This window comes from Coregonus clupeaformis, chromosome 23 (assembly GCF_020615455.1).
Source record: "Coregonus clupeaformis isolate EN_2021a chromosome 23, ASM2061545v1, whole genome shotgun sequence".
Lineage (NCBI taxonomy): Eukaryota > Metazoa > Chordata > Actinopteri > Salmoniformes > Salmonidae > Coregonus > Coregonus clupeaformis.
Window position 1 is genome coordinate 58,698,905 of NC_059214.1, and position 15,785 is coordinate 58,714,689.

General features: G+C 51.8%; 1 protein-coding gene across 1 annotated transcript in view; it reads left to right on the forward strand.

The window, feature by feature from the left end:
* Positions 1–15,785, forward strand: part of LOC121545190 (dynein axonemal heavy chain 6) — a gene marked incomplete at its 3' end in the record, with an annotated part of 70,862 nt that overhangs the window by 15,449 nt on the left and 39,628 nt on the right. Inside the window, 12 exon segments of the mRNA XM_045206486.1 lie at positions 540–791; positions 1,680–1,808; positions 5,650–5,763; positions 7,631–7,774; positions 12,917–13,072; positions 13,182–13,232; positions 13,335–13,547; positions 13,949–14,129; positions 14,395–14,491; positions 14,689–14,815; positions 14,818–14,916; positions 15,588–15,752. Of these exon segments, the coding sequence (XP_045062421.1) occupies positions 540–791; positions 1,680–1,808; positions 5,650–5,763; positions 7,631–7,774; positions 12,917–13,072; positions 13,182–13,232; positions 13,335–13,547; positions 13,949–14,129; positions 14,395–14,491; positions 14,689–14,815; positions 14,818–14,916; positions 15,588–15,752 (1,728 nt within the window).

Here is a 15,785-nt window from a genome sequence, read left to right on the forward strand (position 1 = left end):
TGACACCGCCCCAGAGTAGCTGACAATCCCCAGAGTAGCTGACACCGCCCCAGATTGGCTAACGCCGCCCCAGAGTAGCTGACAATCCCCAGAGTATCTGACACCGCCCCAGAGTAGCTGACACCGCCCCAGAGTAGCTGACAATCCCCAGAGTAGCTGACACCGCCCCAGAGTAGCTGACACCGCCCCAGAGTAGCTGACACCGCCCCAGAGTAGCTGACACCGCCCCAGAGTAGCTGACACCGCCCCAGAGTAGCTGACACCGCCCCAGAGTAGCTGACACCGCCCCAGAGTAGCTGACACCGCCCCAGAGTAGGGTACTTGGTCACTTTGTATCACACTGTAGTCATTGTTACATTACTCATCACCAAACTACTGGAAAAGATGACAAAGACAGTCAGTTGTGTTGGGTTCATTACCCTCTCCACGTTGTCAGGTGAGTGTCTTTCTTGCATGTTTCTGCCAATTCTGGCCCGCCTAGGAAAACATCTGGGGGAAACACTGACAGTTATTTCATGGTCTTTGTGTTTGTGTCTCAGATCGAGTCATTGGATGAGCAGACAGAGACCGTGTCCCAGATGTACAAGCTGATAGACTCCTACTCCGTTCCCACCCCTCCTGAGGACTTTGCAGTCTACGCCACCCTGAAAACCTCCGTCACCGCAGTACGCAACGCCATCGACAAGGCCGTGGGAGAGAGGGACGCCAACGTGGACAAGTTCTGTGTCCACCTCCAACGGGACATCACCGACCTCAACAAGGAGGTCAAGAGGGTCAAACAGCAGGCACAGGTAACTAGAGGTCAAGGGTCAAAGTTCAGATGCATTGTATCATCACACTAATGGTCAGTGTTTGTCCCCAGATAGGCTTTATAAATAACCGTGGAAAAAGCTAAGAATGTATACATTCGTCTCTGGATATGACAGTCATTTACAACTGGGTTCCTCTTCCCCAGGTCGTTGTGTTCTAAATCAACTGACCTGAAAAGACAATTTAGCCTGTAAGAGTCAGGTAAATAGAGATGTTTATGGGTTTGATCCAGATCAGGGAGGGGCAACTTTGATGGGGGTTGGGGCCACAAAACATCTGAAGTCATCATTAGGGTCCTCAGTGTCTCACGGCTCTGCTTACCCACATCCATAACCACACATGCTTCAGAGCCGGCCCTAGCCTTTTTGGGGACCTAAGTGACATTTTGCTGGGGGGGACCTTCACCCCAACTTGCGAGCAAAACATTTAGGTTTTGCCGTGGGCATAGAGAAAATGTTGCAGTTTTAAAGCAAATTTGCAGCAATTCTAGGCATTTTGCCATGGGGTGGAGAGAAATGTTTGTACAATCAATGTGGGCCTCCAGTCTGTAATTCAAACATGATTACTACAAGTTTAGATAGCTGGCTAGACTCATTTAGCAATCAAATGTTTTTGTTGCTGCCATGGGCTAATTGAGTGACTGACATGACAAGAGAAAAAATGCTGATGCACAACCAAATGTCGATATTGCACCTTGTGTATTCTACTATTCTAACTCTCAACAGGAAGTTGAATTCCACATTTTTTAAAAAGAAAACATTTCTATTTTTTTGTTTTTGGAAATTGATTTGTGGGCCTACAAAAGGGGCCAGTTACCTATCCATGATCCAGATATAAGTGTATTTATGTGTTAATCTCTGCTCCCCCAGAACAATCAGATCATGGACATCACCGCTGAGCGTCCCAAGGTCCGTCTGCTGCTGGAGGAGGTCCAGATCTCCATAGACGAGCTGCAGACCCAGGCCTTCCAGTACAAGTCTTTCCAGAAGAACTTCAAGGTACTACACTACAATACTATACAATACTATGCAATACTATACTATACAATACTGTACTATACTATACAATGCAATACTATACAATACAATATTCTACAATACCATATAATACAATACAACACTATACGATACAATATATAGATTAGATGCAGAGTAACGGTACAGTACATTCTCTGACCACCAGACAGAAGCAAAACATAACTTTTCACCATTGTTCCTTGAGAGAAACAGTATAGCAACATGTGGTGTAACTTATGTACTGTTGTGCGTATAAGTATTTTCTCTTTGGCACTTTTTCACATCTGGATGTGCATTGATTGAGGCAATTCAGATTAGGTGTCTCTTTCAAAGGATGACTATATTCTCTATCCCTCATTGACCCCTTTCTCCCTGGCCTTGGCACCCATCTTGTCCACTACCCTCAGGTAGAGTGACCCCTCTCTGACCTCTATCCCCTGACCTCTGTAGGTGGAGGTGACTAAGTATGAGGCGTTAGAGGAACTGAGTGACCCCTCTCTGACCTCTAACCCCTGACCTCTGTAGGTGGAGGTGACTAAGTATGAGGCGTTAGAGGAACTGAGTGACCCCTCTCTGACCTCTAACCCCTGACCTCTGTAGGTGAAGGTGACTAAGTATGAGGCGTTAGAGGAACTGAGTGACCCCTCTCTGACCTCTAACCCCTGACCTCTGTAGGTGGAGGTGACTAAGTATGAGGCGTTAGAGGAGCTGAGTGACCCCTCTCTGACCTCTAACCCCTGACCTCTGTAGGTGGAGGTGACTAAGTATGAGGCGTTAGAGGAGCTGAGTGACCCCTCTCTGACCTCTAACCCCTGACCTCTGTAGGTGGAGGTGACTAAGTATGAGGCGTTAGAGGAGCTGGGTGACCCCTCTCTGACCTCTAACCCCTGACCTCTGTAGGTGGAGGTGACTAAGTATGAGGCGTTAGAGGAGCTGAGTGACCCCTCTCTGACCTCTAACCCCTGACCTCAGTAGGTGGAGGTGACTAAGTATGAGGCGTTAGAGGAGCTGGGTGACCCCTCTCTGACCTCTAACCCCTGACCTCAGTAGGTGGAGGTGACTAAGTATGAGGCGTTAGAGGAGCTGAGTGACCCCTCTCTGACCTCTAACCCCTGACCTCTGTAGGTGGAGGTGACTAAGTATGAGGCGTTAGAGGAGCTGAGTGACCCCTCTCTGACCTCTAACCCCTGACCTCTGTAGGTGGAGGTGACTAAGTATGAGGCGTTAGAGGAGCTGAGTGACCCCTCTCTGACCTCTAACCCCTGACCTCTGTAGGTGAAGGTGACTAAGTATGAGGCGTTAGAGGAGCTGAGTGACCCCTCTCTGACCTCTAACCCCTGACCTCTGTAGGTGGAGGTGACTAAGTATGAGGCGTTAGAGGAGCTGAGTGACCCCTCTCTGACCTCTAACCCCTGACCTCTGTAGGTGGAGGTGACTAAGTATGAGGCGTTAGAGGAGCTGAGTGACCCCTCTCTGACCTCTAACCCCTGACCTCTGTAGGTGGAGGTGACTAAGTATGAGGCGTTAGAGGAGCTGAGTGACCCCTCTCTGACCTCTAACCCCTGACCTCTGTAGGTGGAGGTGACTAAGTATGAGGCGTTAGAGGAGCTGAGTGACCCCTCTCTGACCTCTAACCCCTGACCTCTGTAGGTGGAGGTGACTAAGTATGAGGCGTTAGAGGAGCTGAGTGACCCCTCTCTGACCTCTAACCCCTGACCTCTGTAGGTGGAGGTGACTAAGTATGAGGCGTTAGAGGAGCTGGGTGACCCCTCTCTGACCTCTAACCCCTGACCTCTGTAGGTGGAGGTGACTAAGTATGAGGCGTTAGAGGAGCTGAGTGACCCCTCTCTGACCTCTACCCCTGACCTCTGTAGGTGGAGGTGACTAAGTATGAGGCGTTAGAGGAGCTGAGTGACCCCTCTCTGACCTCTAACCCCTGACCTCTGTAGGTGGAGGTGACTAAGTATGAGGCGTTAGAGGAGCTGAGTGACCCCTCTCTGACCTCTAACCCCTGACCTCTGTAGGTGGAGGTGACTAAGTATGAGGCGTTAGAGGAGCTGAGTGACCCCTCTCTGACCTCTAACCCCTGACCTCTGTAGGTGGAGGTGACTAAGTATGAGGCGTTAGAGGAGCTGAGTGACCCCTCTCTGACCTCTAACCCCTGACCTCTGTAGGTGGAGGTGACTAAGTATGAGGCGTTAGAGGAGCTGAGTGACCCCTCTCTGACCTCTAACCCCTGACCTCTGTAGGTGGAGGTGACTAAGTATGAGGCGTTAGAGGAGCTGAGTGACCCCTCTCTGACCTCTAACCCCTGACCTCTGTAGGTGGAGGTGACTAAGTATGAGGCGTTAGAGGAGCTGAGTGACCCCTCTCTGACCTCTAACCCCTGACCTCTGTAGGTGGAGGTGACTAAGTATGAGGCGTTAGAGGAGCTGAGTGACCCCTCTCTGACCTCTAACCCCTGACCTCTGTAGGTGGAGGTGACTAAGTATGAGGCGTTAGAGGAGCTGGGTGACCCCTCTCTGACCTCTAACCCCTGACCTCTGTAGGTGGAGGTGACTAAGTATGAGGCGTTAGAGGAGCTGAGTGACCCCTCTCTGACCTCTACCCCTGACCTCTGTAGGTGGAGGTGACTAAGTATGAGGCGTTAGAGGAGCTGAGTGACCCCTCTCTGACCTCTAACCCCTGACCTCTGTAGGTGGAGGTGACTAAGTATGAGGCGTTAGAGGAGCTGAGTGACCCCTCTCTGACCTCTAACCCCTGACCTCTGTAGGTGGAGGTGACTAAGTATGAGGCGTTAGAGGAGCTGAGTGACCCCTCTCTGACCTCTAACCCCTGACCTCTGTAGGTGGAGGTGACTAAGTATGAGGCGTTAGAGGAGCTGAGTGACCCCTCTCTGACCTCTAACCCCTGACCTCTGTAGGTGGAGGTGACTAAGTATGAGGCGTTAGAGGAGCTGGGTGACCCCTCTCTGACCTCTAACCCCTGACCTCTGTAGGTGGAGGTGACTAAGTATGAGGCGTTAGAGGAGCTGAGTGACCCCTCTCTGACCTCTAACCCCTGACCTCTGTAGGTGGAGGTGACTAAGTATGAGGCGTTAGAGGAGCTGAGTGACCCCTCTCTGACCTCTATCCCCTGACCTCTGTAGGTGGAGGTGACTAAGTATGAGGCGTTAGAGGAGCTGAGTGACCCCTCTCTGACCTCTAACCCCTGACCTCTGTAGGTGGAGGTGACTAAGTATGAGGCGTTAGAGGAGCTGAGTGACCCCTCTCTGACCTCTATCCCCTGACCTCTGTAGGTGGAGGTGACTAAGTATGAGGCGTTAGAGGAGCTGAGTGACCCCTCTCTGACCTCTAACCCCTGACCTCTGTAGGTGGAGGTGACTAAGTATGAGGCGTTAGAGGAGCTGAGTGACCCCTCTCTGACCTCTAACCCCTGACCTCTGTAGGTGGAGGTGACTAAGTATGAGGTGTTAGAGGAGCTGAGTGACCCCTCTCTGACCTCTAACCCCTGACCTCTGTAGGTGGAGGTGACTAAGTATGAGGCGTTAGAGGAGCTGAGTGACCCCTCTCTGATCTCTAACCCCTGACCTCTGTAGGTGGAGGTGACTAAGTATGAGGCGTTAGAGGAGCTGAGTGACCCCTCTCTGACCTCTATCCCCTGACCTCTGTAGGTGGAGGTGACTAAGTATGAGGCGTTAGAGGAGCTGAGTGACCCCTCTCTGACCTCTATCCCCTGACCTCTGTAGGTGGAGGTGACTAAGTATGAGGCGTTAGAGGAGCTGAGTGACCCCTCTCTGACCTCTATCCCCTGACCTCTGTAGGTGGAGGTGACTAAGTATGAGGCGTTAGAGGAGCTGAGTGCGGAGGTGAAACTGAAACGGCTGCTGTGGGACTCTCTGGAGGAGTGGGACGCCCTGCAGGCTGGCTGGATGGAGGTACAGTATTGAACCATGCAGGGGGGTTAGCCATCACACACAAGTAATTATGTACCCTACCATACACGTCTGACAATTTAGAAAGGGGGTTGTCCCTGTATCCTTCTGGGCCCGGTTTCCCAAAAGCTTCTTAAGGCTAAGTTCATCATTATAAACTGTTTGGTTCGAGCCCTGAATGCTGATTGGCTGAAAGCCGTGGTATATCAGACCACAAACCGGGCCCTGGTGTCTCAAGAAAGTCTGACTTCTTGCATTCTGACCACGCTACAAAAGTTAGTAAGATTTTGTCCGAAAATGCAGCATATTCTAACTGCCTGTGTATCTTCCTTCCCAGTATATGTAATAACAGTAGTATACTCCACCTGTCTTCCCAGTGTATGTAATAACAGTAGTATACTCCACCTGTCTTCCCAGTGTATGTAATAACAGTAGTATACTCCACCTTTCTTCCCAGTATATGTAATAACAGTAGTATACTCCACCTGTCTTCCCAGTATATGTAATAACAGTAGTATACTCCACCTGTCTTCCCAGTATATGTAATAACAGTAGTATACTCCACCTGTCTTCCCAGTGTATGTAATAACAGTAGTATACTCCACCTGTCTTCCCAGTGTATGTAATAACAGTAGTATACTCCACCTTTCTTCCCAGTATATGTAATAACAGTAGTATACTCCACCTGTCTTCCCAGTGTATGTAATAACAGTAGTATACTCCACCTGTCTTCCCAGTATATGTAATAACAGTAGTATACTCCACCTGTCTTCCCAGTATATGTAATAACAGTAGTATACTCCACCTGTCTTCCCAGTGTATGTAATAACAGTAGTATACTCCACCTGTCTTCCCAGTATATGTAATAACAGTAGTATACTCCACCTGTCTTCCCAGTGTATGTAATAACAGTAGTATACTCCACCTGTCTTCCCAGTGTATGTAATAACAGTAGTATACTCCACCTGTCTTCCCAGTATATGTAATAACAGTAGTATACTCCACCTGTCTTCCCAGTGTATGTAATAACAGTAGTATACTCCACCTGTCTTCCCAGTGTATGTAATAACAGTAGTATACTCCACCTGTCTTCCCAGTGTATGTAATAACAGTAGTATACGCCACCTGTCTTCCCAGTGTATGTAATAACAGTAGTATACTCCACCTGTCTTCCCAGTGTATGTAATAACAGTAGTATACTCCACCTGTCTTCCCAGTGTATGTAATAACAGTAGTATACTCCACCTGTCTTCCCAGTGTATGTAATAACAGTAGTATACTCCACCTGTCTTCCCAGTGTATGTAATAACAGTAGTATACTCCACCTGTCTTCCCAGTGTATTTAATAACAGTAGTATACTCCACCTGTCTTCCCAGTATATGTAATAACAGTAGTATACTCCACCTGTCTTCCCAGTATATGTAATAACAGTAGTATACTCCACCTGTCTTCCCAGTATATGGAATAACAGTAGTATACTCCACCTGTCTTCCCAGTATATGTAATAACAGTAGTATACTCCACCTGTCTTCCCAGTGTATGTAATAACAGTAGTATACTCCACCTGTCTTCCCAGTATATGTAATAACAGTAGTATACTCCACCTGTCTTCCCAGTGTATGTAATAACAGTAGTATACTCCACCTGTCTTCCCAGTATATGTAATAACAGTAGTATACTCCACCTGTCTTCCCAGTGTATGTAATAACAGTAGTATACTCCACCTGTCTTCCCAGTATATGTAATAACAGTAGTATACTCCACCTGTCTTCCCAGTGTATGTAATAACAGTAGTATACTCCACCTGTCTTCCCAGTGTATGTAATAACAGTAGTATACTCCACCTGTCCTTCTCTCTCTCCCTCCCAGTGTAAGTTTGAGGAGTTGGACCCAGAGACTCTGAGTGCCCAGGTCAATAAGTATGCCAAGTATGTTAACCAGCTGGAGAAAGGCCTGCCACCCAACAGTGTGGTGCCACGACTCAAAGAGCACGTTGAGGGCGTGAGGGGGAAGGTATGATGTGTGTTTGTGTTGTGTACGATGAGTCTCTCCAGTTGATGCCGATGTGACGTGTGACGGAAGGTGTTTTTTGTAACGGTGGGTAATATATTGTATATGTGTGAGTGGACAAAACATTAAGAACACCTGCTCTTTCTATGACAGCCTGACAAGGTGCTTTGACATTTTTAAAAAGGTCAACAAACAATTTGATTGATTGGTTGGTTACAGAGCATGTATTATTGTCACGGTCGTCTATGTCGTCCAAGTATGACCAAGGCGCAACGTGTCCAAGAAACATGACTTTATTAATCAAAGTAACCAAATACAAAACAAAAGACGACTCAAATGAAGTCCACGGTACAACAGACCGAAAACGGAACAAAAACCCACAAAAACACAGTGCAACCACAACAGTTTAAATATGGCTCCCAATCAGAGATAACGAGCCGACAGCTGTCACTCGTTACCTCCGATTGGGAGTCACATGAATAATCAAGAACCACCACAACATAGAAATGAACACCTAGAAACCAACATAGAAATACACCCAAAAGAAAATGAACAACCCTGGCTCAATAATCAAAGTCCATGGAGCCAGAGTGTCACAGTACCCCCCCCTAAAGGTGCGAACTCCGGGCGCACCAGCATACAGTCTAGGGGAGGGTCTGGGTGGGCGTCTGTCCATGGTGGCGGCTCTGGCACTGGTCGTGGTCCCCACCCCACCATAGTCACTACCCGCTTACGTAGCCTCCTCCAAATGACCACCCCCCAAATAAACACCACAGGATTAAGGGGCAGCACTGGACTAAGAGGCATCACCGGACTCAGGGGCAGCACCGGACTAAGGGGCAGCACCGGGCTAAGGGGCAGCACCGGGCTAAGGGGCAGCACCGGACTAAGGGGCAGCACCGGGCTAAGGGGCAGCACCGGACCAAGGGGCAGCACCGGACTAAGGGGCAGCTCCGGACTGAATGGCGGATCCTGGCTGGTTGGCTCTGGCTGATCCTGGCTGGCTGGCGGATCCGGGCTGGACGGCTCTGGCGGATCCCGGCTGGACGGCTCTGGCGGATCCTTGCTGGGCGGCTCTGGCGGATCCTGGCTGGACGGCTCTGGCGGATCCTGGCTGGACGGCTCTGGCGGATCCTGGCTGGACGGCTCTGGCGGATCCTGGCTAGACGGCTCTGGGGATCCTGGTGGATGGCTTGGGGATCTGGCTGGACGGCTCTGGCGGATCCTGGCTAGACGGCTCTGGCGGATCCTGGCTAGACGGCTCTGGCGGATCCTGGCTAGACGGCTCTGGCGGATCCTGGCAGGACGGCTCTGGCGGATCCTGGCTGGACGGCTCTGGCGGATCCTGGCTGGACGGCTCTGGCGGATCCTGGCTGGACGGCTCATGGCTGGCTGACGGATCTGGCTGCTCATGGCTGGCTGACGGATCTGGCTGCTCATGGCTGGCTGACGGATCTGGCTGCTCATGGCTGGCTGACGGATCTGGCTGCTCATGGCTGGTTGACGGATCTGGCTGCTCATGGCTGGCTGACGGATCTGGCTGCTCATGGCTGGTTGACGGATCTGGCTGCTCATGGCTGGCTGATGGTGCTGGCTGGGCGGCTGGCGGTGGAGGCGGACCCCAGCCTCGGATTGCGGTCATCACCTCCAGCAGGGCGGCTCCCATCTGCAGGAGCTGCTCTTGCTGGCCCCGAACCTGGGCTTCCAGTCTAGTATGGGCTGCGTCGGCTCCTGCTGATTCCATAGCTGGTGTATGATTCTGTCTGGCGGAAGGCTCTGGCTGATCCTGTCTGGCGGAAGGCTCTGGCTGATCCTGTCTGGCGGAAGGCTCTGGCTGATCCTGTCTGGCGGAAGGCTCTGGCTGATCCTGTCTGGCGGAAGGCTCTGGCTGATCCTGTCTGGCGGAAGGCTCTGGCTGATCCTGTCTGGCGGAGAGCTCTAGCGGCTCCCGGTCTGGCGGACGGCTCTGAAGGCTCATGGCAGACGGGCGGCTTTGCAGGCTCAGTACAGACGGGCAGTTCCTGCGGCGCTTGGCAGACGGACAGTTCAGACGGGCGTTGGGCAGACGGGCAGTTCAGGCGCCGTTGGGCAGACGGGCAGTTCAGACGGCGTTGGGCAGACGGACAGTTCAGGCCCCGTTGGGCAGACAGGCAGTTCAGGCGCCGTTGGGCAGACGGGCAGTTCAAGCGCCGTTGGGCAGACGGGCAGTTCAGGCGCCGTTGGGCAGACGGCAGACTCTGGCCGTCTGAGGCGCACCGTAGGCCTGGTGCGTGGTGCCGGAACTGGAGGTACCGGGCTGAGGACACGCATCTCAGGGCTAGTGCGGGGAGAAGGAACAGGCCGGACCGGGCTGGCGACGCGCACCGTAGGTTTGGTGCGAGTGGCAGGAACAGGCCGGGTCGGGCTGGCGACGCGCACCGTAGACTTGGTGCGGGTGGCAGGAACAGGCCGGACCGGGCTGGCGACGCGCACCGTAGGTTTGGTGCGAGTGGCAGGAACAGGCCGGGTCGGGCTGGCGACGCGCACCGTAGGTTTGGTGCGAGTGGCAGGAACAGGCCGGGCTGGGCTGGCGACGCACACCGTAGGTTCTGTGCGTGGAGCAGGAACAGGCCGGGCTGGGCTGGCGACGCACACCGTAGGTTCTGTGCGTGGAGCAGGAACAGGCCGGGCTGGGCTGGCGACGCACACCGTAGGTTCTGTGCGTGGAGCAGGAACAGGCCGGGCTGGGCTGGCGACGCACACCGTAGGTTCTGTGCGTGGAGCAGGAACAGGCCGGGCTGGGCTGGCGACGCACACCGTAGGTTCTGTGCGTGGAGCAGGAACAGGCCGGGCTGGGCTGGCGACGCACACCGTAGGTTCTGTGCGTGGAGCAGGAACAGGCCGGGCTGGGCTGGCGACGCACACCGTAGGTTCTGTGCGTGGAGCAGGAACAGGCCGGGCTGGGCTGGCGACGCACACCGTAGGTTCTGTGCGTGGAGCAGGAACAGGCCGGGCTGGGCTGGCGACGCACACCGTAGGTTCTGTGCGTGGAGCAGGAACAGGCCGGGCTGGGCTGGCGACGCACACCGTAGGTTCTGTGCGTGGAGCAGGAACAGGCCGGGCTGGGCTGGCGACGCACACCGTAGGTTCTGTGCGTGGAGCAGGACCAGGCCGGGCTGGGCTGGCGACGCACACCGTAGGTTCTGTGCGTGGAGCAGGAACAGGCCGGGCTGGACTGGCGACGCACACCGTGGGCTTGATGCGTGGAGTAGGAACAGGCCGGTCCGTACTGGGAACACACACCACTGGCTTTAACTGGGGATCAGGAACGGGCCGGACCGGACTGGTAACACACATCAGTCTCTCACGCCGTGCCGCAACAACTTCCCTTCCTCTACTCGCCAATGGCTCCCGTAATCCGATAGCCTTCTCTCCACGTCTCCCTGTGGCAGCCTCCTGCTGCCCAGCCGCCCAAGCCATGTGCCCCCCCCAAAAAATTTTTTGGGGTTGCCTCTCGTCCTTCCGACGATGGCCCTGCTGATGCCGTTGCTCCTCTCCTGCCAGGTTCTCCCCCTTCATCGCCCTCCGGTACCGGACGGCCTCCTCCTGCGTAATATGTCCCCAGCCGAGGAGGACATCCACCAGCGTTCTCTCCATACCTGGCGCTTCCTCCCCAAGAAATTCTTGGGTAGTACTCTCGGGCTTCCAGCCTTGCCTCCGTGCTGCCTCCTCATATCGCCGCCTCTCGGCTCTAGCTGCCTCCCGCTCTTCACGAGGACGGCGATATTCTCCCGGTTGATCCCAAGGCCCCTTACCATCCAGAATCTCCTCCCATGTCCATGAATCCTTTATGGGAGTCCATAAATCCTGTGTAGGTAGGTCCTGTTGCCGCTTGACACGCTGCTTGGTCTTTTTGTGGTGGGTTTTTCTGTCACGGTCGTCTATGTCGTCCAAGTATGACCAAGGCGCAACGTGTCCAAGAAACATGACTTTATTAATCAAAGTAACCAAATACAAAACAAAAGACGACTCAAATGAAGTCCACGGTACAACAGACCGAAAACGGAACAAAAACCCACAAAAACACAGTGCAACCACAACAGTTTAAATATGGCTCCCAATCAGAGATAACGAGCCGACAGCTGTCACTCGTTACCTCCGATTGGGAGTCACATGAATAATCAAGAACCACCACAACATAGAAATGAACACCTAGAAACCAACATAGAAATACACCCAAAAGAAAATGAACAACCCTGGCTCAATAATCAAAGTCCATGGAGCCAGAGTGTCACAATTATGTGAAACGCAAAATAAGAATGCAATAAATTATGTAAGAGTGTTATCGGGACAAAGCAAGGACCAGGTTTATTTGCTTTGAAGATCAGGGTTCAGTTTTGAAGGGTGAATCCAGGTGAAAGCTATGATCCCTTATTGATGTCACTTGTTAAATCCATTTCAATCAGTGTAGATGAAGGGGAGGAGACAGGTTAAAGAATAATTTTTAAGCCTTGAGACAATTGAGACATGGATTGTGTATATGTGCCATTCAGAGGGTGAATGGGCAAGACAAAAGATTTAAGTGCTATTGAATGGGGTATGGTAGTAGGTGCCAGGCGCACATTGTTGATTGTGTCAAGAACTGCAATGCTGCTGGGTTTTTCACACTCAACAGGACATCCAGCCAACTTGACACAACTGTGGGAAGCATTGGAGTCAACATGGGCCAGCATCCCTGTGGAACGCTTTTGACACCTTGTAAAGTCCATGCCCGACGAATTGAGGCTGTTCTGAAGGGAGGGAGGGGGGAGGGGGGGGACTAAATATTAGTAAGGTTTTGCTAATGTTTTCTACACTGTGTATTTTGTGTGTGTGTGTGAACTTGTTTTCCTAACATTTCACCTTAATGTCCTGAAAAGGTAGAAGAACAAGTACTGTTTGAAAGGGCAGGACATTTTTCAGGTCCTGAATTTGTTCAAATGCTATTTTAAGCTTAAGGGTTAGGGTTTAGGGTTTTGTGGTTATGGTTAGGTTAAGGATTAGGGGTAGGGTTAGGTTTAGGGTTAGGGAAAATAGGATTTTTAATGATCAAACATTTTGACATTCCAAAAAGTCCTGAAATGTCATGAAAACAAAGCTGTGTGTGTGTGTGTTTTCTCCCTCCAGCTCCCAGTGATCACAGACCTGCGTAACCCGTGTCTGAAGAGCAGACACTGGGAGATTCTGGAGGCCATCATAGAGGCCAGGCTCCAGGAGGAACCTCAAACTCTGGCCTCTCTAGAGGAACTCAACATCTTCAGCTACGGCGTGGAGATACAGGAGGTAACCCCGCCTCTGCTGTGACGTGGTGATACAGTAGATGTCTATGTAGTTTTATTTAGCCATTCAAGTGGTCCCGTTGTACCAGGTAAACCAGGCTCTTTTATTCCAGGTATCAGGACAGGCTTCAGGAGAGGCGTCACTGGAGACCATCCTTAAAAAGGTAGACCCAGGAAGAGGCCAGGAAAGGGTTTCCAAGTAACATTCCATGTTGTAGTTCTACTTCCTGTAATTCCTATTGTATAAACTCAACCCCGCTGTGTAGGTTGAGGATTCCTGGAAGACCACAGAGTTGACGGTTCTCTCCCACCGGGAGTCTAAAGACCTGTTCATCCTGGGAGGAACTGATGACATTCAGGTGCTGCTGGATGACAGTACCATCAACATGGCCACGGTGGCGTCCTCTCGCTACGTCGGCCCCATCCAGACCAGAGTAGACGACTGGCAGAGGCAGCTAAACCTCTTCAGCCAGACACTGGTGAGACTGAGACCAATCACATTCATTTACTGTTGTGGCTAAACTGTAGGTGAGCCCTTGGTGAGAGACTACTGTCAGACCAAATCAAATAGATGTACTGTGTGATGATGCTGTTGTATACACCACATGTTCCTGTATCACATGCTAGGTCATTCTCTCCTCCACTCCTCTGCTTCCTTTACCCTTCTAACCCTCTCTCTCACTGATTTACTTTTCTCCCCACCTCTCCAATATCATTCCTCTCTCTCTCTCTCTCTCTCTCTCTCTCTCTCTCTCTCTCTCTCTCTCTCTCTCTCTCTCTCTCTCTCTCTCCTTCTCTCTCTCTCTCTCTCCCCCTCTCTCTCTCTGTCTCTCTCTCTCTCTCCTCTCTCTCTCTCTCCTTCCCTCTCTCCATCATGTAGGAAGAGTGGTTGACGTGTCAGCGTAACTGGCTGTACCTGGAGAGTATCTTCAGTGCACCAGACATCCAGAGACAGCTTCCTGCTGAAGCCAAGATGTTCCTCCAGGTGGACAAGTCCTGGAAGGAGATTATGAGGAAGGTCAACAGGCTTCCCAACGCTCTGAGGGCTGCTACACAGCCAGGTATCTCTCTCTCTCTCTCTCTCTCTCTCTCTCTCTCTCTCTCTCTCTCTCTCTCTCTCTCTCTCTCGTCTCTCTGTCTCTCTGTCTCTCTGTCTCTCTCTCTCTGTGTGTCTCTCTCTGTCTCGCTCTCTCTCTCGCTCTCGCTCTCTCTCTCTCCTACTCACTCACTCACTCACTCACTCACACAAACACACACAGAGAGAGGGGGGAACACACACATGGGGGTAACACACCCCCCTTCCCTTTTCTCATTGTCTCTCTACAGGTCTGCTGGAGATCTTCCAGAACAACAATGCCCTGCTAGACCAGATCCAGAAGTGTCTGGAGGCCTACCTGGAGTCCAAGAGAGTCATCTTCCCCAGGTACTCAGCTGTCTATTAGTGCAGGGCAGGAACAAAAGCCTGCATGTATCTCCAGGATTGGTGGTCACTGCCTTACCCACTTTATTAATGGTTCTATATCTGCTGATGTTCTATCAATGTATTGTGATGTTCCCTGTGGAGAAATGTTGGAAGACACTTAATCAATCAATGAGTCCATCTCTCGGTACCGTTCCCAGGTTCTACTTCCTGTCCAACGATGAGCTTCTGGAGATCTTGGCTCAGACCAGGAACCCCCAGGCCGTTCAGCCCCATCTCAGGAAGTGTTTTGATGCTATCGCCCGCCTGGAGTTTGCCCTGCTGCCCCATCCGCCCCCGACGCCAAGACAACGCAGCCTGCAGACGGAGAGCAGGAGAAGGTCTACAGCAACGACATTCTGGCCATGGTCTCACCTGAGGGAGAGAAGGTATGGAGGATTCTCTCTCTCTTCTTTTCTCAACAGAGAGACAGAGAAAGAGAGACAGAGAAAGATAGAGAGAGACTCCCTCTCTGTCTATTATTTCACTATCTTTCTCTGTCTCAAAGAGAGAGATTTTGAAAATGTTGTTGTCCTCTTGACTTCCCATTACAATATCTGGTGTGTCTGTGTTTCCCTGTGTCTGTGTCTGTCTGTGTCTGTCTGTGTCTGTGTCTCCCTGTGTCTGTGTCTGTCTGTGTCTGTCTGTGTGTCCCTGTGTCTGTGTCTGTCTGTGTCTGTCTGTGTGTCCCTGTGTCTGTGTCTGTCTGTGTCTCCATGTCTCCCTGTGTCTGTGTCTCCCTGTGTCTGTGTCTCCCTGTGTCTGTGTCTCCCTGTGTCTGTGTCTCCCTGTTTCTCCCTGTGTCTGTGTCTCCCTGTGTCTGTGTCTCCCTGTGTCTGTGTCTCCCTGTGTCTGTCTATGTCTGTGTCTCCCTGTGTCTGTGTCTCTCTGTGTCTGTCTCCCTGTGTGTGCGTCCCTGTGTCTCTGCGTCCCTGTGTGTGTGTGTGCGTCCCTGTGTCTGTGTGTCCCTGTGTCTGTGGTCCCTGTGTGTGTGTGTGCGTCCCTGTGTCTGTGTGTCCCTGTGTCTGTGGTCCCTGTGTGTGTGCCCCTGTGTGTGTAGGTTGGCCTGGCTAAAGGTCTGAAGGCGCGTGGGAACGTAGAGGACTGGCTGGGTAAAGTAGAGGAGGCCATGTTCTCTTCCCTTCGCCGCCTCAGCAAGGCCTCCATCGCTGACTACCAGAGCAAAGACCGAAAGGAGTGGGTGGTGGCTGGACACCCCTCACAGGTACACACACACACACACACACACTAACCTCCA